The following is a 24,368-nucleotide window of genomic DNA, read 5'->3' as shown; positions in this document are numbered from 1 at the left end:
CGGGCAAAGTGCAATACATTTGACATAAAATCATATGTATCCCACGCGTACGAAACACATGATATCAGTACCACTTTATTCGTGCTATCGCCCGTTGAGAAAGGGCAGTAAGATATTCAATACTTAATCTCCAGGACACATGTAGACAGGCAATTCCACATGAATCGCACGGTTTATGATTTATTAAAGCCATGCAGACACGTTTATCAGAAAACAAAAGAAAAGGCCATGTATATACGACGGTGTTTTCCTTAATAAATATAAAACGTTATGTCATTAACTCCTTTTGGGCTACCATAAGCAGAAAAAACGCAGTGCTTTTCAATTTCACGTGATATGGGTCGAGACATATTAAAGAGAAAGATAGGTCCACTATACCTTCAATAATAAAGACTAAAAAAATAATGTGGGCCTAATGAGTTGCATAGAATAGCTGTATTTAAAGTCATTTTAGCCGATGAAACTTAAAACAAGTCTTGAAAAAAATGAAAAATATTACCAAAAAGTACTAAGAATTTGGTTTGGAATTAAGGGTGCGTTTGTTTGAGGGAAAGTGTTTTCCAGGAATTTGTTTTCCAGACTTTCATCTATTTAGTTCGCCAAAAATAATAAATCAACTGAAAATACTTTATGGTCAAGGAAAACATTCATGTATAAAATTAGGAAAGTGAATTCCCTAATCTAAGAAGGCGAAAACACTTTCCGAAATTGTTCATCTTGAATTTGTTAATATTTTTCTTTTCTCTTTTTCTTTTTTTTTTCTTTTCTTTTTCCTTCTTCCTCCCTCTGCTGGCCGCCAGCCTTTCTTTTTGCAAAATAAAAATAATTTAAAAAATATAAAAATTTTCCATAATTTTCGCCATCAGATTTTCCTTATCAAACAACTGAAAATATTTTTCAAGTCTTTTTTAGGTTTTAGCCAAACATCAGAAAACAAACTCATTTTCCTGGAAAATGACTTCCTAGAAAGTGTTTTCCAAAAATAGTACATTTTCCATGAAACAAACACACCCTAAAAGAAAGGAAACCCTAATATACCTTTGTACGTAAGAGTACAATGACAGTGCCGGCGACAGAGACCACCTTGCAATGGTCACTGCCGCTTGGGGACTATGACTATCTCTTGGTGGTTGTCGAAGGAAGACAATGGCCTCAAGATGGTGTCGCATTCCACCACTTGCGGCCATAGAAGCGCCAGAGGTGGTTGTAGGGGTCACTATGACATCGCCGGTGCCCTGGCAACCAAAGATCTATTTCACTGCATACCTGTATTAACAATTATAAAATTCTATAAGTTTAATTCATCCTTTTTTTAATTTTTCGTTAATTTAATTTTGCAATTTTATTATTTTGGTTCACTAAGTTTTTGATTCATGTTTCTTTAGTTTTCTATTTTTTTCAACTTGCTAAGTTCATTAAGTACGCTAAAGATGTGAGTTATGTAAATGGGTTTGGGCCAAAAGAGATTTTGGCCTGGTATAGATCATCCAAATTGTATTTATAAAAGGTAGGTTAGCATAAGTAAGTAGGGTGAGATAATCTCTTTAAATGACCTGTCCAAAATCCAATCCAAGCTGCTCGTAAAAATGAAAAGGTACCCGAAAGGGAGTTAGAGTAAATCTAGACTAAGTTCCCAAATCCACTTAATCTCTGATTTGTAGAAGTAAAATAAAGTAAAGTAAGTCTTCCGATACTTTACTTGAGTTTTTAATTGACCCATAAAAAATTGATTAGTTCCGACTTCGATTTGAAAATGATTTGCATATTAATAACTTGAACCATAAGTTGCGAATTGGTCTTGGCTTGGAAGAGCTCGAGCTAAGTTTAGGCTTAGTAATCAATTAGCCAATCTCTAGGTGGTCCACCTTTGGGAGGATTGTGACAAAGGTTGTAACAAGAATGCAAATTTCTTAGCTCCAACCCAGTCCTCAAGTGATGCACATTCAAAGACAAGCACACCTTCAAGTATTAGGTGCTTAGATTCCATTTGGTAACCACATCTTGACATACCTTTTTATCTATCTTTAGGCATGATTGTGATATATCTTCAACAAATTTTACTCTCTTTCCTTGTGTGACTCTGACATTTATGATAGATTTGTAATGATCCATCAATCACCTTTGGACCTTCTTGTACAATGTGATTCAAAACACGTGCATCACGATGCATATGAAAAAACCGTCCATCACATAACAAATAGGATCTCATATAAGGTGTACTTTTCTAAATATCAACAATTCTATCATTGTATGATGCATTATCTATTGTAATATTGAAAATCTTCTTCCCGATGCCCCACTTTGCCTGCTCCACCCCTCTTGCATGTCCATCAATGTATTCCTCGCATGCATATGTTTTTTGGGTACATCGGAAACCAAATTGAGGTCGCAAAGTTCATCCATATCACCCAAAAATACCATGAATCTATCATATACCCTCACGTTTGGGAGGAAATCACACCCACGCCAACCAAAACTCTTAAGTCGGTGGAAGCTGCCATCGGCCACCGTGAGGACCATCCACCGAAACTGCATGCTCGCACTGCTTCGCCACACCTCCTTTGGTCGTTTTCATGCCCGTCTCTCTCTCTCTCTCTCTCTCTCTCTCTCTCTCTCTCTACCATAGATCTACGGCCATGTAGGTGGTCGTGAACTGTGTCGATTAGCTCACAGGCAGGTTGTGGGATGGTAGCAATGGTGGCGATGTATTAAAGAGCATTGGTGATGGAGGGTGGTGGTGACTGATGGCAATGTGAGTGGCCACAGGAGCACAGGAGCACAAGCTATTGCGACGTGGCCTGGGTCAAGGAGGAGGAAGAAGAAAGAGAAAAGTGGAAAAGACAACAGGGGGAAATAAAAAGGAGGAGCACATCTCAATCTCAAGCATTGACTTGTCAACATGCTGATGTGTCCTTCTTCAAAAAAGGATAAATAAGCTGTAAATTAAACTCGTGAATTTGAGGGTCTCTATCCTTGTCGTGACGAATAGTAGTAAGTGGAGGGGACAAAATAGGCCTACAACCCATTCTTAACTCATATTCTTCGGCCCATTCGGTGTGGATAATTCTTTTGTCGATAAAGGAAGTGAAAGTGGGTCAGAAAATCAGACCAAATAATGTGGCACTTATATTTTTTGTTAAGGAAAATCCCGATGGTGTTTTGAGAATGACAAAACATTCCAAGTATAATAATCTGTGCAGTCGAGTGTGCAGAAGATACTACCTCTACATGTACTCTTTCATATGCAAACAGTGTTAGTAAAGGGATATCTAATAGTGTAGAATGATCTGACTCTAAAAAGAAGGTAAATAATCTATTAGACGTGAGATCTATTGATGATTGGATTGACCTTGTAGATGACATACAAGTTATGGACGGGGAATATGACGATGTTCAGAAGGACATTGTGGATGGTGAACAAATTAGAAGACAAGTGATCCTCAAAAGGATTTCGATGAACCGATAAAAGGTGAACGGACTAGAGGACTTGAAAATGCCAATAAGCTTGGCTCAACCTTGCAGATGGTGGACAAATTAGAGGAGGTGTGATTATCGAAGAGTTGGATGAATCAAGAAGAAGTTGCACAGTCTACCGAACGTAAGGACGTCAATATGCTTAGAGATACCCAAGCTTAGAAGGAAAACAAGCTTAGGTATGTAGAAGCTTTGATGGACCTGACTGTAGAAGGTGTTTTCGCTACAGATGGAGTAGTGGTTCTACTGCAAGCCTCGACAATTATGGAGGCACAATCTAAATTCTTTATCAATTTGATTTGAGTTTCATTTGACGTTTTACAACTGGTTTTGGACATCGGAATTTACAAAAGATGGAGTGGAGAAGGAGAACTGACTATATTGAGCAACTATCTTTACGAAGCTGCAAAGCGACGTTTTGCGACTGCAGATAGCAAAATCAACGGGTACTCGCAGGATTTGAATTTCAAACGGAAATTTGAGGTCTCATGGCTATAAATTCAACCTAAGGGAAGTAGTAAAGTTGAGAGAAAGCAAATAAAACTAATTTATGCTGTAAGTATTCATCTCTGTACTATTCTTGTGTGCTGAATATGTGTAAATCTGATTGTATTTATTTGTAAAAGCCTGAGTGTCTATAACTAGATTAGAGAGTGTTAGGTGTAGTGAGAAGTGCTTATCTCTGTGGAAGCAAAGTTAAAAGTAATAGGAAGTATTCTCATGCCGTAACATCTCGAGGATTACATAATGGATTCCAGCTTTGGGTTGCTAGAGTTGGGAGAATGAAGTAGGCAAAATGGATTGAACCACTTGAACTCTTTTATCAATTGTTTTAGTGTACGCACGATCATGCTGTCCAACACCTAATAGCGAAAAAGTCACTAGTTTCCATAGAAAACCAATTTATCCCCTCTTCATTCTTTGTGTCTAATCCATTTATCATGTTTTGAGTCAATTAGTTGAGAAACTTAAAATAAATATGAAAAAACAGAAAAATATTACCAATAAGTTCCAAAATTTTGGTTTGAAGGAAACCCTAATCTACCTACTTAAATATGAGCACAATGATAGCGGTGGTGACAGAGACCACCATGCGATGGTCGCCACCTTTTGGGGATTACTACCATCCCGTCGTGGTCGTGAGGAAGGCGATGGATGCAAGGTAGTGTCACATCCTCACAGAGAGAGAGAGAGAGAGAGAGCTCATCGTTCACTACCATCAATATAAGCAATGGTGGTTTAAAATCATCATCATTGGATTTGGATCTACAGTGATTTATGATTTTCTTTTTTAATTCGATCTATTTAATTTATAATTTTTTTCAATAATCCATTAATTTAATTCGCAATTTTTATTTTTGTACTCTTCTAGCTCGTTAAATTTTGGAGATCTGTTTATGTGTTTTCTATTTTTTTTCAATTTGCTAAGTTTATAAGGTACACTAAAGATGGGCTGGAAGCGAATTTGGCTGGACGAAGATCATTCGAATAAATGAGTGAATTTGGATCAAGCCCGTTTATGAGCTATTCAAATTCAATCCGATCCGTCCCATTGCGCCATTTTACTTTTGGGGAAAAGACAGCTTTTCATATCCTTTGGATGTCCAAAAGGTAAGTGAAAAAATTTGGTATTGCCTCGGAAGGTGGAATTTTATAATCATTGCAACGTGGGAGAATAATCTTCTTCGTTACTTCCAAAGCGAAAGAGCAACCCCACGGCAATGGATTATCTTACCCCGCGACTTTAGCAATGGACAAAAAGTCAGAGTTACGGACTTGTCCAACGACGTGAAATTCACATCATCATCGAGTCATATCACTTTAATTTCATGTTTACATTTCATTTTAGGTTGTGCTTATATGCTTTTAATCCGTGTGCAAGTGACCAGATATCATGATTATTAAACTAAGTTATTTAAGGACTTTGTTGTAAAAAAAAAAATCAAGTATTCGTCATAAATTTAAAAAATTAAGACTTCGTTTGTTTTTGCGAAAAATGAATAGCTTAAAAAGCATTTTTTAGAAAATGATCGCTTATATTGCTTAAAATAATTGTTCGATAAAAAATATTTTCGTCATAGACAATAATTTATGTCTGAATATTTTTGTGTACGATGAAAAGTTTTTTTGTTTATTCATTTTTATAAGCAATATGAATGATCATTTTTAGGAGAATATTTTTTAAATCATTAACTTTCTGCGATAAAACGGAGTCTAAATTACGTATGAAATTATTTTATTAATATAACTACGTTTTCGAAAAGTTTCGGATGCTTCGCGTTAGATAAAAATCAAATTATAAGAGCTGTGGGATTTGAGAAAACTATCGAAATAAAAATTCACAGAGCTAAATATATCTAAGTTTGTTTTTTTGTGATCTTATAAAAAGGACTAGGGCATTCACGTGGAAGCTGAGGGGCTAGTTTATAAAAGTTACTTTGTTGCGATTTCTATCCTAAGAAATTACCACGTGCTGGATCAAATTCAAAGATTTAACTAGTAAAACGAATTGACCGTAGAATTCTTGTGCTCTGACTAATGATCCTCTCTTGCATGATGTACCACTCAGGGCTTGACAAATAGCATGTTCTCATTGACAATTGATCTGCACCTTGTTGATGCCTAAGATAAGTGATGCTTAGTGCCACTGCATCAAATTTGCTTTTTTAAAGGGGCATGACTAATTCTGTAGGTAGATGTAAACCGGCCCGTCTACCTGCATCGGGTAAAGCTCCACTTTGGGATGATAAATATGCCCCCGGAGTTACTTTGACCATCTTGAAATAACTTCGAAGAGTGCGTCTGTTTCCAGCACCGATTTTACTTTGACCCATATTACGCGATCTTTTCTCCCATATTTCTTTCAAGAGATATCAGGACATGATTATGAATTAGGTGCATTATAAGTTTTAAAGTTTAAATTGAGTTCTAAATGTTATACAAATAAGAGGAGTCGAGTGTTGTTGGTGAACAAGACACGAATTACCTTGTAGCACTAGAAAATTAATTACACATTACAATTACATTTCAAATAAATTTTAAGTTGATGAATGCCATCATCTTGTAGAATATTCTTCTTTTCGCCCCCTCAAAGTTCCTTTATATGAGATCTCGAGGGTTCTTGGCTGCTCTTATATGCATCAAACACTAATACTGACTGAATCTATGAAGATCTGATGAGATTGAGGGTGTTTGTGTAAAAGGAAATTCTATTGATACTATTCCCAAAAGAAAGTGTGTCTTAACATAATACTCATTTCCTTTCGCTTTTTAATCTTAATGATGTTCACTTTTTAAAGTTGGTTTTGTCTTTCAGAAGGAAAAGATATAAACCTAGTCTTGAGCATAAGTCCTCTCTCTTTCTCTCTCTCTCTTTCATATGCTAGGTTTATGATTAACATCACCAGGTTGAAGAAACAGCAATCATCAAGATTGTGAAATTTCTCGCAGTGTTTGTGGGATTCTCATCTCTTCATTCGACGCAACAGAACATCCCGAAGCAATCATCATGTCCTCTACCCTCCTCCTCTCATCATTAATCACCCCTCACTTTTATCCCCAGCACACCATCTTTTACCACTTACCCACCACACCAAATCATCTCTCCATCTACTCAGCGTTTACAGGAAGAAGAAGAAGATCGAGAAGAAGAAGAAAGAGGAAGAAAGAAGTGTAGATCGGAGGAATCGTCGAAAGGAAGTGAAGATGGGTTCGCTGAAGGAGAAGCGAAACCCTAGTTATTATCCCTAGCCTTCGGGTTTTTTCATATCGTTTGTGTGCTGACTTCTGAACAAAACTAGGGTTATGCCTTCTTCACGAGAGACTTCGATCCATCGATGTTAATCGTATCTTCACTTCTCTCTACCTGGGAATCGAAGCATCACGGTCCGAATCTTGGAACAAAGTTTCGAAGCTTTTATTTACATGGATCTTTTCTAAGTTCTCGCTATAATAGTAAGTATGCTTGATGTTTGAGTTCGAGATTTGTTTTTAGTGACAAAAAGACATCGTGATCTACATCACACAAGCTTTCTCTACATCCTTTCCTTCGCTTGTATGTCTCTGCGGTTTTGTCCCCTTCTTTTCTGTGAACTTGTTTTCCTGGATTATGAAAGCTTTGGGACCTATCTGATCTTGTATGTATGATAAGTAGTGTTGGACTGCTGCAAGAAGTAATGTTTTGTGCTCTTGAATTATCAAATCACAGATTAGGCTCCACAAGATTAGATTTCCTTCCAAAGTCTCTATGCTAAATATTTCCGATTCACTTGATGATGTTTGATCTTACATCGAAAAGCCGATGTTAATGAGAAGACGCAGTCTATTTGGCTGTTGATATTCTAGCTGATTTGTAGATCTTGCAAGAACGAAGCGTATCACAGTTTCAACGGGGAAATTCAGGGCTGTTATCATGAATAAGCACGACTATTCGAAGACTATGTTTGGTTAATGAGTAATTCAGAGAGAGGAGAAGAGATTTCATTTTGGGGAGCTTGGTGTTTATATTGTTTGGCAAGTTAAAACGGTTGAAAAGATATAAAGGAACCACTCTTTTCTCCTGAAAGGCTGATTGTAATGAACTTTTAATCCCTCTAAAGGATGATGACTTCAAAGGTTTAGAGAATCCATGGTGATAAACTGATATGAGTTGATTATTCCTGTACTTTTTGCTTGATTTTCTTCATCTCGCTTCGGTTCTCTTCTACTCATCCAATCTACTCATTCAAATGAAAAAGAAATCCTTTTGGTGGCTACAACACCCCCCGACTTATTGAGTTGATGACAATAGCTTCGACAGAACTAATTTATCAAAATCAGAAGTGGATAGAATGAAAGCGACTATTTATTGAAAATGTAAATGCAGCATATTATCAACAAAATATCAGACTGTTCGAATTTTGTCAATACAATGATGTTTTATTCGACCATTTGATGTCATTTTCTGTATTTTTTTTTATACAAATTTCATTTTCACGCTTTTGCTCTCAAGCTAATTTCTATAAATGTTTTTTTATAACGAGCTTGCGCCTTATTGGTAATCTTTTGATTAACATATCTTAAATATAAGTTGCAATGATAAAAAGTTCACAACTTTAACCAAAGAATTTCTCTAAGAAAAACATGAAATGAAGAATTGTATATTACTTGGAGTTATTAGAGATTGAACTTTAGAGAAACATTATTTATAAATGTACTTTATTAATATTCTTTCAAATTAGTATCCCAATTACTAAGTTTATTGAAATACTGGAACCTTAGATGATTCTCGTAATAAAAAACGAACACGTAAACTCTCTGACTTGAACACAAAAGAAGAAGAAACAACACTATAGGAAAGGTTGATAAAAATCATTAAATTGATTGATCTACATTAAAGCTATATATTTCTCTTTCATCAATCTGACCATTAATGCAGTCTTAGTAAGGGCTATCTTGGACCATTTAGGGCGCGAATGATAACCATTCTCTTCCCTGGCCTTATTTTTGGCTAGAAATAGAAAATTTATTTCTATTCTTTAGATGAGTTTTTGAGCAAAAAATAGCATTTGATAGCGGCACAAAATTTTTGTTTCAAGAATAGAAATTTGTTTGATAGGTTATTCTTAAATTTCTATTCCCGGCAATCAACCGATGGTGGCGGGCGGGTAGCTAGTAGTAGGGGGCAACGGCGAGTGGCGAGGGCGAGCAATAAAAAGGAGTTGTTATTTTCGTTTCTATTCCAAAAATAGTAAAGTAAAAAAAATCTACTTCTCATTTCTATTCCAAACCTATTTCTAGACCAAAAGTTTATCCTGAAAATAAAAAAAATGAAATTGCATTGTCAATCGGATTTCTGTTTCAAACCTGTTCCTGAGAACAAAAAAATAGATAAACATAATGGTTATCATTCGCGTCCTTAAATTTTAGGGTGTGTTCACAGTTATTTAAGTAAATCTATTAAAATACTTGAATTTTAGATGATTCTTGGAATAACAAACGAACTAGTAAACTTCTTTGATTTGAACACAACATTAGAGAAAATAACAGTTTAGGTAAGGTCTATAAAAGTTATTAGATTAATTGATCTACATTAAACCTCTTTCATTAATCCTACCATTAATTAAGTCTCAATGAGAGATATTTTGAAAATTCTAAATTTTAGGGTGTGTCTAAAGATATTTGAGGAATGGCTACGACGTGAGCCTTTATTTATCATTTGACTTTAATTGTATTATAATAAGGGACGTTTAGAATTTCCCAACCGACTGACCAAGCATGAGCACGGGTTGGTGGTTCTTTGATAGTGTCAAAAAGAGTGCCTACTTACATAGTTTAGCAAAGGCATATGCTTGTTTATGGTATTTGCATGATGAACAATGCATGTTTAGATTTAGGGTTCACATGTTTAGACAACACTTTCCTGACTTCGAAGCAATGCAAGTTCTGTATTTCTAATTTTTTTTTTTGCTGTACTTCTAATTGAACAAGTGTAAAATGAATTCCATAGAATTTCGGCATTGCATCGAGAAACCTCTCACAGTTAAAGTGGTGTCGGTCCTCGCACGCCAGGATAATATGATCTAACCAAATTTCCGAATCTAATATATCCAATTTACGCAAACTAGTGTATTAGGTTTAGGTTTGAGCTGTTCCTCCCATGTCATAATTACATCTTGATAAGTTACCAAACAACCTTTAAAATAGGTGACTAGTGACTAGAGTGATCAATTGATGGGCTCGGGCCGGGCTCTAACAAATTGGTTCTAATTTCTTGCCCATGCTCATTGATAGGAATAATTTTTGTACAAAAATTTATCAAATTGGGCATGCTAACTAATTGTCCAAGCCTCCCAATAGCGCCTTTCGAGTCCATGTTGCTTGGTGCGGGCTTGGGCGAATCCATGGGCTGTGATTATTCTCATAATCAAGTCTAGTGGGGATTTCCCCGAACGTGATATGTGTCTCCTTTGACCTCTTTTAGGAGGGTCGCGACAACGAAATCTTGTGATCATTTTTATTTGCACTTTTAAAGAAAAATATTTCTATGAACGCTCGAAATTTTCATGGTTGGGTCACGCAATGTTTCGAGAGTGTATTGTACTTTTTTCGCTCCGCCATGTGCACTCATACCGACTTTTGATTCGCCGATTAAAAATGTAAAGAGGCTGGCTTTGATTCCATAACTTAATTGGCTTCATATACAACCTTTGAATTTTAACTGACCATAATGACATGAAAGTATACAACATTTTCAGTTACCCACATATTCATTTGAAAACTAAGCATAATCATATTTTTCTCTATTTTGCCAGAGAAAGATAAAGCAATTAAGTTCCTTAAATCATAAGGTTCGAAGATACTTTTTATCTTGTTTTCATTTGGACAATATAATTAATTTTATATGTCGTCGATCCATCGTACATGTCCAGATTTTTTCTTCCCCTCTATTCAATATTTATTTTTCTTCGCTTTTAAATTTGTTTGCAAAAAAATTGTCAATTTAACCGTTATAATCCATTTATAGTCTTTATCATCGATCGCAAGAGATTTTTTATGTCACTTTAATAATCGAGATATAACTTTGAAGAGATGATATTCAACAAGCGAGGTTCATGTTGGAGCTCCGGACGAGCAATAATTACAAATTTAAATATGAAATTTATCTTATTTCGGAGGATATTTTAGTTAATACACTAAAAAAGGTACGTGTTTAATATTTTGGATGTGAAAATACCTTTGCTTAAAAGAAATTAGAAGAATAAATCCATAAAGGGACAACGACACAAATAATCCCCAAATTTTAACCGAATGTGCACTGTGATCCCTGAACTTTTAATTGAACTTTCGCCTAATGTATAATATGGTCCATGAACTTTTAATTTGTTCAATATGACCCCCAGGCTTTTGATACTTGTTCAAGTTAGACCCCGGACTATATTCAAGTTCAGGAACAATATCGAATATTTTCATATAGTCTAAGGACTAGATTGAACATGTATCAAAAGTTCATAAATTATATTGAACAAATTAAAATTTCGAGGACGATATTACACATCGGGTTAAATTTTAAAGATCATATTGAATAAATTAAAAATTGAGAGATTATATTGTGTATTGAAATAAAGTTCAGAGATCATTCATAAAAAAAAGGAGTAAAAAGGGAGAAAAAGGAAACGGTGAAAAAAGAAAAAGAAGCAGAAAGGGTTTTCCTCCTCCCGTCAGCTCCAGCAGTGGCACCAGAAATGCGTTGGACAGCTCTCTGATACGATACGACTCCATTCCACCTTCTTCTTCTTCTTCTTCTTCTTCAGCTCTTTCCCCTTCACCGCCCCCCGCGCTCTCGATACATCCTCGACGCACTCCGCCTCCGGAGCTCGTCAATCGGAGGTCCCTTTCACTCGTCCGGCGTCGCCGCCGCCGCCTGCTTTCTCTTCCACGGCGTCCATCGCCTAACGGGAACGCCCGGCCCTCCTCCGGCCGCCGTCGCTCCTCCGCCGCCGCCGCCACCGCCGCACCAGCTCCTACGTCGTGGATTCCGCCGTTGAGCTCTGCGACTGTGGAACGTTCGTCCGTACGGGCGGCCCCGTGTGATGTGTAGCTGATTGGGCTCGCCTAGGGTTTAGTCTTTTGGTTCCGTGGAGGCGGAAATGACTGAGGCTTCGAGAGGCAGAGTTACCATCACTCTCGGGCGAAGCGGCCAGGTTAGCTTCATCGTTTCGCGAAAATCTCTTAAAGTTTTTGGGAAGTGAGGGTTTGGTTGCGGTTTCTCTTGTCGTCGAGCTTTGGCATTGTTCTTTGAGATTTGCTCATTTGAGATCTATGAATGTTGTTGGATTTGGTTTATTGTGCGGAAAAGCGAGGTCCCGTGGATTATTTGGTCGGTTTGCTTGTGCTCTGTGTCGTCTTGCTGGGAGAAAAATGTCGTTGGCCAGCGCCGGTTGACTGATTTTGGGCGTGTTTAGTTGAACGTATAGAATCTCCAATTATAGTTGAGAAAGAAAGCAACATCAAAAGTTGATGTTCGTCTCTCCCTTTGAAATTTTGATAACCGACCATTCTCGTAGCAAACTGAGCTGAATGAGAGATGTTGCTCTGGTTGGACTGTATAGGTCAAGAGTTTGTGATTGACATTCGGTCGCTTTCCAGGTGGTGAAGAGGGCAGGAGTTGTTTCGGATGCTTCATACGCTGATTCGGTGCCAGCCGTCGGCAGTAAGCGCTCAGTAAGAGATAGATTAGGCAGCAATGCTGATAGTACCCTGTTGCATGGAGACAGCCTTGGTAGTAAAAGGTGCGTTTATACTCGTGAGACTTTATATCCCAGCTTGCTCTGGCTTGTTTTGTTCAGTTTTTTATTTACCTATATATCTTTTCCTGTTGGTCATCAACATGTCTGCTGCTGCTGTTGTTTCTGCAACCTTTCCAATCCCCAAGAACATCATCTTTCACTGTTGGTTTCATTTGGTTAGTTTGTGTCTAGTAGAGTAGTATGCTGATATGTTGGCATTTTGCAGGCATCGAGGAGATATTTCCATGTCAAGTAGAGGCAGTAATGGAGTTGATGGTAATTGACCTTCTTTAACTTTCTTGTGATAGTAAAACTTTTGGTTGTCTTCTTTAACTGAAATCTAACTATAGTCGTCTCCTGTTGGATTACCAAGGCATGCGAATTGGTAAAGGTGACCTTCGTTTTAAACTCATGCAAAAGAATTCATCTCGAAGAACTCTAAGTGACGACGAATGTGATGCCGTGGACCTCCGTGAGAAGCTGTCTAAAACAGTTCACACCTCAGCAGCTGCACTCGATTCAAGGCAGCGGATGCATGAAAGGAAGGATGATAGTTTCTTGGGTCGAATTCCTCCATCAAGAAGTACAAATCATTTGCGTCGGACTGAACCTCTTAGAAGGTCTTATCCTTCTTTAGGTTTGGAGAATTTGAGACGAAGATCCCCGGAAAGGTATGTTGCCAGTTCTAGGGGCCTCTCCCCCCGAAGGAGTCCAGAGGATGTTCATAGAAGTTTGCCAATGAGGACATCGGATGAAGTCAGGTCAATTGCTTATATGCGAAAAGATATGCTTGATCCTGCCAGGCCTATGAGTAGTAGTGTGCCTTATGTAGCAAACTCAACACGTCCTTCTACAAGCATAAGGCCTGCAGCAACAGTTTTGGGTCAGTCTCGTTCTCCGAGCAATGTTGTGCAGAAAACCTCATACTTGGTATGCTGCTCTTGCCTTTTCTGTTTCACCCTAGTTTACTATTACTCTCTAGAAGCTTATAAAGACAGATTACTTGCATTGCGCCAGCTTTTACATGCATATTTGTTTTCTGGTTTTGTGGTAACATAATGTCTGTCTTATCAGAAAATGAGCTTCGTTCTGTCTCCTACGTTTCCTATACAATCGATGAATAAATGCCATAATGCCGATTCTTCTCTTAATTGATCTACTTCTCTGTATAAGCATCAAATTTGGATGGATAGTTCAATTAATGTTGGATCTTAGTATACACACACATGTGGAGCAATGAAGTGTGTCTTGAGGATCTTACCTTAACATTGTCAAAATTTGGATCCGCTTCCCCATGCTTTGATAAGCTCAAAAGCGTAAGATTGGACAATTAATGAGAGCATTGTATCGTTTGGAAGCTGAAGGCATTCTTTTTCAGTTGAGTCCTCTTCGCATGCTTTCGTTCCTGGAAAAGCAAGACAAATGCAGCAATCTACTTCTTTAGTGGTTGATCAGTCTGCTACGGTGCTACCCACTTAAGCTTCCTCCTGTCTTTGGCCCCCTAACTCCTAAGTTCAAAAAGACACTACTCTCCTAACGATTGTGACGTCTTTCATTTTATGCTACGTCAATTGTTTGGCACATTGAAATAAATGTTCCAACATTCCGATATGGATATCTTTGATACTTTCATTTAATGTCTTATACATAGCGGTATCTTGCTACTAGATATACACTTTAAGCTTTAACTAACAAGTTCCCCTGTTTACTGTTTTATTTGGTTTATAGGTATGCATTAAGCTCAATATTACTATTATCATCCCTAATGCACTGAACACCTATATGTTATTCCGATACAGACAGAAGCCTACCCAGGCTGCACCACTATTTAGACAAGGAACATCCAATGTTTCAGTAACCTTGACCCGGTTATTATGTAAAGTGAAGTTGATGGGCAGAAAATTATATGAGCTCAATGTCTTCTCAATCGAGACCAATCATTATTTTTCTCTGTCTGATGTAGTATTGTTGGCCATTGATAGCTAAATGTAATAGGCCAGGTGCTTATAATTGAGTTTAATATTGCTATCAGACGATGAGCATATATGATCAGGGAGCAGGAGAAGTAGGATTAAATTGTCACTGGACAAACATCACTCTTAGTGTTTGGGTTGTGTAGTGAGAGAAAACAAAAGTGTTTTTTTCTTTTTTATGTCAGATTGTCAATCTCTCTTCTCTCTTTGAGCTAATTGTTGTAGTTCTAATCCTCCACAGTGTTCGTAATTTTTTGGGATTTTTACAAAGTATTGAGGTGTCTTTTTGTCACCTTATTACATGCAAGTTTGTGAATTGATGTTTCATTTTTAGCCTCTTTACATGCAAGTTAATCATCACCAGAAGGGACTGTAGATCCTTCTTTTTTGCTTGTTTTCAACAATCTTCTGCAAGTGTATGAGAGAGATGCACGCTTTGTATTATCCACATGATATTAGAGCTTGTCAACTGCTTCCAAACATGATTGGATCGGCTGTCGGTAGTGGTAATATGCGTTAACGGGTTTTTCTGCTCAGGATTACCTTTTTGCTTTTGCCACATTAATCTAGCCTACGTCAAAATATTGATATCAGTACTAAGTTATGACATCATTAATCACCTTGCCTCTTGCTGTTTTTTGAAGTTGTGCCTTGGCTGATCTCTACTCTGTATAAATTGGTTACATAGTAACATAGATTACCTTTGAGATTGTTGCTTCTTGGAGCATCTTACAGTCATAGTTCTTAACCATAGCCTAGGATATCTTTCATTCCAACTTTCCTAGTTTTCTCGCTCTAATCACGTAAGCAATCATGTCCATTCTTAATGATGACCTTTAGATGTCTTAAAGCCACGATGTTTTTCACCAAGGCTTAGAATATTGGTTCTTTATTTTTTTACTGCAAATCAACAGAATTGTTGGTCTCTTATGACCCTGACATTGTTTTGGCTTGTTATTCTTTAGGGTGATGAACATCAAACTGTTGATGGCTTGTTGCAATCATTGGGGTTGGCAAAATATGCCATTCTGTTCAAGGCTGAAGAAGTAAGTGCTATTCTTTTGAAATTTCTTAAGACAAATTATTTAGCATCAGGTTGATCGAGCTTCTTGCATGATCATCTTTTGCATTACAAATTAAAACTTCAAGGAATATACAGTTTTGCTGGGGAGTAGGAATCGAGTAAAAGCTAAGAACAAGGAAGTGAAAATAGATGCAAATGAATGAGATTATTGACTGACAGTAATCGAAGTTAGAACTTAGAATTGTTGCTTATTAATTTTGTCCATTCTGTCATCCAAAGTTGTTCTTTTCGTTTCCTACTTTCCCTACATTTGCTCACTCTAGACAGAGGATCTATAAGATGCATCGTTGGAGTGCCCTTGAATCATCCATCTAATATGTTTTAGCTGTGGCGGTGATTCTAGGCTATGTTGTTTGCTTTTCTGAAGCAAGACCATGAAGTTTCCATTGACGATTTTTTTTCCTTTTATATCAATGTATTTGACAGGTTGACATGGCAGCATTGAAGCAGATGGGTGAACATGATCTTAAAGAGCTTGGAATTCCTATGGTATGATCTTCAGTTATATATGATCCCTAGTGAAAGAGTGAGCTTGATCCATTTTGTGGAATGTGATAATAATCACTTTCATAAGAAACCCCAACTTTGGGTTCAATCCCAATTTCGCCCGAAACTTGTTTTTGTCTAGAAGAAAATATCACAAACTTTCACTTTAGTCCTAAATCTGCCCCCGTTAATCCTCCGTCCAAAAACCACCACTGGTTTTTTCAAAATTGTCAACATCAAGGCCACTTAGAGGTTCGTTTTCAAAATCTGTGTCTTTATCAACACACTTACCTTTGTGTGGAACAACAACAGTTTCCTGATATATGTAAACAAACCAATGGTTATTTTTGGACGGAGGGTTAACTGAGATAGATTTGGGACTAGAGTAAAAATTTACGATTTTTTTAGACAAAAAAAGTTCAGGGCTTAATTGGGATTGGATCTAAAGCTCGGGTTTTTTAGGGAATTAGGCCCTTTCATGTGCAACTCATCAATCGCCAACTTTGAACATTCTATAAAACCAAAAATGGCAACATCTTGTTTGCACATTGATTAAACCAGGGTTACCTGAAAATTGTATTTTGATGTCTTTGATTTAACTTTCATGCTAATTAGATGCCACATCCCCAACAATTTACTTATTGAATTATTTAAGGATATGAAGTTTGATCATGAGTCTATGTGATGATTTTTTCTGTGATACGCATTTCCTCAAGGTGACATCTTGGTCGAGCAGTAGTATTAGTATAGTCATTACAGGACCTAATATAAACTTGAAGATTAATTCAAGACACTCTTATTTCAGGGACCTAGAAAGAAGATACTTCTGGCTCTCGCGCCTCGTACCAAGCGGCAAATGTGACATCAATTCTTCCAAAAGTGAGATGTTAACATTGCAACATCCATCACCTAGAGCGGAAATGGAGTAGTTTTGAAATGCATTTTTGCCTGATTTCACATATGTTCAAATTTTCCTGCGACAATGGTCATGAGCTGTTTCACACTTTTGTCTCAATTCATTAGATAGTAGAGGAAATTTGAGATATGGACGTGATCACCCTTTAAATTTCGTGCTTCTTAAGAGGGTATCTTCATTATCATTGGCTATTTGGCTGGATTAAGCTACTTTTCTATCTCTGCTCTCTCCCTTATATTGGTGTTGGGTTTGAGTGCTAGACTTCCCTTTCAATGCTGGCTACATCAACTTTTTCTATCTTTGCTGTGGAATTATCTATGCTTGTTTGTTTGCTCATGCTATCTAGAAATGCCGATGGATGAGTAGATCCGGGTGTTTACTTGGACATAAATTTATAAATCGTCCATGAATGACTATGCTTGGACATAAATTTATAAATCGTCCATGAATGCCGTCATAGTCGTAAAGAACAATAGTGATATCGAAATGAGCACCATTTGCCTATTGGTTTATCTGCATTACCCTTTCAGCTGATGTTGCAACACATGAGGTAGCCAACAATGACACCATGCTGGACTCGACTCTGATGAAGGTTTCCATTATCAAAACCTGAAGATCCACCGGCCTTAACTCATGACTAAAGGTGTCAAAATGGGTCTTAAATCCATATATGACCCATTTAAAAATAAATGGGTCACTTTAATTTTAAAGAGTCAATTTTAAATGGGTTTTAAATTTTAAAGCTTAAAGATAAATGGGTCTAAATGGGTTGAGTTTGGAATCCATGTCCAACCCATTCACACACTCTCTCGCTCTTTATAAAAATGTTTAAAAAAATCGAAATTTAATTATTTTTATTTTTTCTTTTCTCTTCTTTCTTTTTCTTTTTCTTTTTTTTTTATTTCGGCGGGTGGTCGGCCACGGCGACCGGCCACCGGGGCGGGATGACCTCGCCGGCCTCAGGCGAGGCTCGAGCCTTGCTGATCTGGCGAGCCTCGAGCTCGCCCGATTTCGGCGACCTCGAGGCTCGCCAGATCTCGGCGAGGCCTCGGCCTCGCTGACCTGTGGCGAGGCTGGAGCCTTGCCGATCTGGCGAGACTCGAGCTTGCCGACCTCAGGCGAGCTTGACCTAGCCGGATCTGGCGAGAAGGAGCCTCGCCCGAGGCTGGCCGAGGCTGGCGAGCTCGATCTTCGTCGGCCTTGGGCGAGGCTCCACCTCGCCAGATCCGACTAGGTCAAGCTTGCCCGAGACCAGCGAGAGCTTAAGTCTCGCCAGATCGGCGAGGCTGGAGCTTCGCCTGTGGTCGGTCGCCGGCCACGGCGGCCGGCAATCGGCCAAAAATAAAGGAAAAATAAAAAAAGAAAAAAATAATTAAAAATTCAATTTAAAAAATAAAAAAATATTAATATTATTAAAATGAATGCACAAAGTAAAATCAAATCAGATTTTATATACCAAATATCGAAAAATATTTTCTAGTATATTTTCAAGTTTCAGCCAAACGTCAAATTTTTATTTTATTTTCTTGGATAATGATTTTATGGAAAATATTTTCTAGAAATGTCGCATTTTTCGTAAAACAAACATAACCTCAATTTTAAAAAAAATTATAAATTTTTTTCACTAACTTTGTATTGCATAAAATGTTTTAGCAGTATAATTTAAAAAAAAAATAAGAAACAAGTATTCCTAGATTATGGTAAATATAAAAGTGTTTTAGCAATATGGGTTGGGTCAGGTATGAGTTGGGTATGGATCGGGTCGGGTATGGGTCGAGATATTTACACTATGAATAAATGGGTCATAAACGGGTTAATGGGTCAATTTGGGTCGGACCATTTATGACCCGATCCAAACCCGACCTGACCCACCCGTTTAATAGGTCTACTCATGACCTCGACTATGAGGACATTGAACCACAGAATCGAACACCACTTGTGACCGAGCCAAAGTCGAGGAAGTAGTTTAACGATAAATGGCAGACCTTGAATATCCACCGGCCAGAGCTCGACTGGTAAAATACTTATTCTAGCTACTCAAACTCAATGAGAGGTTGGAGGTTGGTCTGCTTTAATTAGATGAGAATAAGCGGAGATTGTCAAGATCGTGAACGTCAATTTTCCCCTCTAGTTGCATGCTACGTGAATGACGCTGAGCGAAGACTAGCTGTTAGGATTATAAAATCGAGTTATGGCATAGTTGTCCAAAATTTTAAATCTAACACTAACGTCTTTCACCGGCGCCGCTGCCATTGGCCCCTTGGCCGATGAGTAAGGTCCAAGTTATTTTGGCGTTGGAAATGCACTTTCGGAACTGAACGAACTTCTCTGACAAGGAAGAGTAAGTGCACTCAACATTGCATGATTTGTGGAATTGAAATTGGTATCAATTCATGGCAACTTAAAAAATATTTTGCATACAAATTACGTTTTTTCAGCTCGCGCACGGGACTTTCACATAGACTGTAAAAGAAAGCGAAGTGAAACCGTGTCGAGGTTCTAGACCCTGTCCAAAGATCGTGAGGTCGAGTGCGGCATAATCTATTAATAAACTCATTGACAGTTGTCCGCTATTCTTTGAATGGATTGTTTAATAGTCGTCTAATGACGTGCGGCCTTTACTCAGTGCCCCCGAGGTTACATAAACAACACCGAGTGAAGGAAAATAACCCACGTCGCCCGACAAAAGGGTAGCTCTCACGCGCGTTCTTGGTCTCTCTGTCCCTGTATACTTAAATTTTGGATTTGATTTTTTAACGTGGGTATAGAGTTAAGTTTCACCTCAATTTATTTCTCGTGTGCGTTCGCCCCATTTCGTCAAATTTCACGTGCCACTTTTGATCTAATTTGCACATAAAATGAGATGTTGAAATATCTCACGTTACTTAGCAATACGTAATTACCCTCTATTTATAAGTTTTTGGATTGGATTTTCTAACATACCCATTTTTTAAAGTCAGTCGCTCAATCTCCGTAGAATTGTTTTTGGGGTTTTGAAAGCTTCAAGTTGTGCTTGCGGATTTGTCGGTTTAGAAAAAACTCCAAAAGAATGGTAGCTGAGATACTTCTCGTGCTTGCTAATGCTGACAGCAATTTTTCAAATTAAGAATGAGCAAAGAAGCTTGAGTCTAAAGCAGCTCGAAGCTTCTTTTACCAACTGACGCACGAAACTAATCATATCTTCCAGAACGCTTATTGTAAGTCCATACAGTTAGCGACAAACTTGAAACTGCCTCAACCGTGTTAAGGTCAAAGAAGTAGGTAAAATAGAGAGAAACCATTTTGCAAGAAGACATATTTCTAAAAAACTATTTTACTAGTTTGAATCAATCGTATGTGCAAACCATACAAACCCCATCGTAATAAAACATCGAAATTACATTATTTTGTATTGCGATTTATTTCCTCCCGTCGTTTCCTCTGACATCATGTGGTGTAAATTCTTCATTTGTGTACTTGGTTTGGACAGCCATTGGAGGCTTCAAGTCAAAGAAAAGACAGAAGGAGAAATGAAGCGAACTAATGCAATATTCTGTCAAGATCAAGGAGTCTTGACTGGCCTATCAGAGGGATGATCCACCTTCCAACATGCTCCATCTGTCTTCTTTATCTGATGTCCCCTTGCAATTTCTTCCGCTCCACCAGAACCCCCTCTTTGCTCCTAAAGTCAATTTTGGCGTTCTATCTTGGTCACTTAAAGCACCTGTACGTTTTGTCAAAGGGGAAGGAAACAAGAGGCTGCTCGTACGCTTTGGACTTTTCAAGATTCGAGTGTTGTAATGATAAAATATATACCTCAAACATTCTCTCGTAGGTTTTGGCTTTTGAAGTGATTGGCTAAGGCACTCTCCATTGAGGATTTGTCGAACGTTTCTCACGGCATCGGTGCCTTCGGAGCGGTAAGCACTTTTGAAATGTGATAAACTCGCAAATTCATCTAACAAGAGTATATCAGCATGTTATGTCTCCATAACGGTAAAGATATCTTAAATGTGATTAGCGCGTTTTTCGTGTCCATCAATCAACATGAAATGTGATAACTAATTTAAGTTGATCTATAGACACAGGAAAACACATTTACCACATATTAGACGTCTTTGTTATCTTGAAATATGGTGTATTTGAGGAGGAGTGAGAATGAAAACGGATTTGTTCGATTTATATGGTATTAGAGTAAAGAAGGCGTCGAAGCTATTCTTCTGCGGCCAACTATTGAAATACACGTCTTTGCTTTTAACTATATTATTTTCCCTTATTCCTTTGAGGATTTTGACTATTCACTCGTGCGTGTCTGAAGTCGGCACGCTTTAAGTCTCTGTTACTCGATTTACCGGCTTTCACGCGAGGAAGTTTATTGAAGTTGAATTGCGGGTCCCACGATTCTCTTATAGATTTTCTTTTTGGTCGGGCTCTTATAGATTGAATTTGTAGAATATCACTTGGTGGCAAACTCTAGTAAAAGAAATAATTGTCAATGATCGAACTGATTCTAAGTCATTAGACATAAATGAAGACGTCAAAGCTCTAGAAAAGTCTAAATAGAGACCCAATACTGTGGATATTACCACATTTGCGTAGACCAACTGGCTTTTTTGTTGTTTCCTACACGAGGCAAATCGAGGGGGGCCACCCTATGATCTCCCACAAATCAAGCCTTTGAATGGATGAAACCACTTGAGTAGAACGGTGTGAAATGGGGGCTGAAATCAATCAAATCAACCAACCCACCCACGATCCTAGCCAACATTAATCTAATCACCCGCTTTATGTCCTCACTTGATTCCATGTGTCAGGATAGTGAAATGCTTGAAGACAGCAAGCTTACTTGGAATTCTCCTCCTAAAGAAAAGAAAGCTATCTGAACATATTGCAAAAAGAGCCATCGAAATTTTTTTTTAAAAAAGGAGTGGGAATTGATTGGCATTGGAGAGAGAGAGGGGGGGATGATTGGTGGAAGAAAATCCACCAATGCAATAGGTCTATATAGGTGGAGACAATGGAATATTTCACACAATCTAATTTATTAGTTATCTTGCATGTCCCCAAAGCTGCAAATGGGTGGGTCCAATCAGAACAACTGTCCAACACAAATGCTTCCCACGCTCAATACAATAATAAAACACTCAGCTTATGACTTGATTCACCTGAAAACATATGCTTGGGGCTGATTATAATATTAGGGTTTTTCCTGCTCTCAGAAGATATGCCCAGATCTCATGAAGACCTTAATTAGTATATATGCTTACCTCATCGCCCCACTTCTTATATTCCTTAGTTTAGCAACAACTCTGGTTATTCTAATGTTTCTTCCCCAGAACATGGTCAAGGGTGGACACACTTGAGGCCAATTTTTTAATCCATTGTGGGTTGAGATAATTGCTGAGAACCTTCACTTTGCGCTGAGTAATCACATCGCCATAAGTCTCAGGATCATAAAACAAATCTTTCCGAGTGCTGTAGTAGATGGGACAAGACACCCAAAGTGAATGATTTGCGTTTGATCTGTTCTTTGTTTTGGCATTATTTTATGGTAACCTGTGGTAGGGGACAAGTGCATGAAATGCACCGAGTCATAGGTGGGTCTAGAACTTAGATGAAACAATGATTAAAATAAAACATTTTTAAGCACAGTGTGTGATTTGTTGCAAAGTTAGATCCTCCCTTCTTTCCAGGTTATTACATACATCTCCCCACCCTTCTTTGACTTTTGCTAATGTGTACTTCATACAATAATTATGGAATAATATTTGTTTTATTTGCCCCTCTTAGAATAAAATAAGTGGACAAGTGGTACTATAATTGCAACGTTCCCTTAAAAAAATTCTCGTAGACCGTGGATTTCATCCTTAACAAAACACACACTGAATCCTCTTTGACGGAGAAAGTATGTGGTGTATCTACTACAATATAGAAAATCTAAAGATAGATGAAACAAAGTTAGTTCCTACCATTATAAAATGTTTGCATGAAATATATGGGCCACTCTGTTCTGACCAATCTTTTCTTGCCTCTTACCTTTTTTTTATTCACACTACGGTACGTTTATGCTGTTCAATGAATATTAAATAGAGAAAGAGTCTAGTTTGAGATGCAATGCACTCGTTGGAAAACCACACAACTTACTATAAAAGGACGAGAAGTAGACTCAAGCCTGCATCACAAAAACCATCAAGAAACGTGCATAAGTTATCCATTTGGTTTGCTCCAATGTTAAGAGATCAGATCGCCAGGGAAGTCTCAAGTTCCTCCAATCTCCTATCTCACACATGTGTCAGCGAAAACGGCGGTTCGAGCGGATCTTTCGTCGAGAAGAAGCTGAAACTATTTGGGTTTGAGCTGAATCCACCCAAGAACGACCCGAGATGCTCGAAACTAGAGTCCCCGGAAGGAGATGAAAGTGTCAACTCGTCAAACACGGTCAAGGACAAGAGCTCAGCCAGAACAACAAGCGATCATCATCATCAGGCAGATGACGATAGCCACAACAAGAAGTTCGAGTGCCAATACTGTTTCAAGGAATTTGCAAACTCGCAGGCGCTGGGCGGTCACCAGAACGCCCACAAGAAGGAGAGATTGAAGAAGAAGAGGCTTCAGATTCAGGCCAGGAAGGCTACCCTCCACCAATACCTCCAACCTCTCCAAAACAACCTCCATCTCTGCAATTTCCAAGGCTCAACCAGCACTAGTAGCACTGGCCCTTGGTTCTTCTACGACCCCTCTAATAATACCTCCGACCATCAGTTCACTCTCTATGATGAATCTCAGATCAGCTTCAGCCCAGTACTTGACCACGATGCTCACTTTAGTGGGTTAGACTCTGATGATCATCATCAGGTGCTGAAGTATTACCCTCCTAACATTTCTTTCCAACAGGACTCATGTATGTTCACTCTGACACACGGCGAGAGATCCGGAGGAAGTTACGACCTGCCGGTGGCTATGGCAGCGTCGGCAGGTTCGAAGCAAATCAGCTGTAAATCCTTGGATCTTCAGCTAGGTCTTAGTCTCCAATCGAACATACCGGGTTGATTAGAGGTCCTCTAGAAGTAGGGCTTTACAAATTACAGGTGAATAGTGCATTGTGTAAGCTTAGATCATCAGGAAAATGGAAAAAAGTGAATGAAAATCCTTCTCGTAGCAGATTTTTCTCTGCTTATTTGTTGGGAAAA

General features: G+C 38.2%; 2 protein-coding genes across 2 annotated transcripts; both read left to right on the top strand.

Annotated features, from left to right (window-relative positions):
• The first annotated feature begins 11,667 nt into the window (after positions 1–11,667).
• On the top strand, positions 11,668–17,416 carry LOC115670804 (uncharacterized). The gene is made up of 7 exons (XM_030592166.2): positions 11,668–12,155; positions 12,601–12,743; positions 12,967–13,016; positions 13,114–13,670; positions 15,679–15,759; positions 16,224–16,286; positions 17,089–17,416. The coding sequence occupies exons 1-7, from the start codon at positions 12,102–12,104 to the stop codon at positions 17,143–17,145; spliced, it is 1,005 nt and encodes a 334-aa protein (XP_030448026.1). The 5' UTR covers positions 11,668–12,101; the 3' UTR covers positions 17,146–17,416.
• Positions 17,417–23,296: 5,880 nt separating this feature from the next.
• Positions 23,297–24,368, top strand: LOC115670632 (zinc finger protein 5-like). Its single transcript, XM_030591942.2, has one exon. It carries the CDS (start codon positions 23,407–23,409, stop codon positions 24,226–24,228), a length of 822 nt encoding a protein of 273 aa, XP_030447802.2. The 5' UTR covers positions 23,297–23,406; the 3' UTR covers positions 24,229–24,368.

The sequence above is a fragment of the Syzygium oleosum genome, unplaced genomic scaffold, assembly GCF_021117445.2.
Source record: "Syzygium oleosum isolate NSW1041296 unplaced genomic scaffold, Sole_v2.1 Sole_v2.03, whole genome shotgun sequence".
Classification (NCBI taxonomy): Eukaryota; Viridiplantae; Streptophyta; class Magnoliopsida; order Myrtales; family Myrtaceae; genus Syzygium; species Syzygium oleosum.
Note: the sequence above shows the minus strand (reverse complement) of the source record. Positions and strands in the feature narration are given on the sequence as shown.

Bases quoted from the DNA above. Each gene is read 5' to 3' on its own strand.
- LOC115670804 (XM_030592166.2), top strand. From the start codon at position 12,102: ATGACTGAGGCTTCGAGAGGCAGAGTTACCATCACTCTCGGGCGAAGC. The intron at 12,156-12,600 runs GTTAGCTTCATC...GTCGCTTTCCAG, and splicing joins CTCTCGGGCGAAGCGGCCAG to GTGGTGAAGAGGGCAGGAGT. The intron at 12,744-12,966 runs GTGCGTTTATAC...GGCATTTTGCAG, and splicing joins GACAGCCTTGGTAGTAAAAG to GCATCGAGGAGATATTTCCA.
- LOC115670632 (XM_030591942.2), top strand. From the start codon at position 23,407: ATGTTAAGAGATCAGATCGCCAGGGAAGTCTCAAGTTCCTCCAATCTC.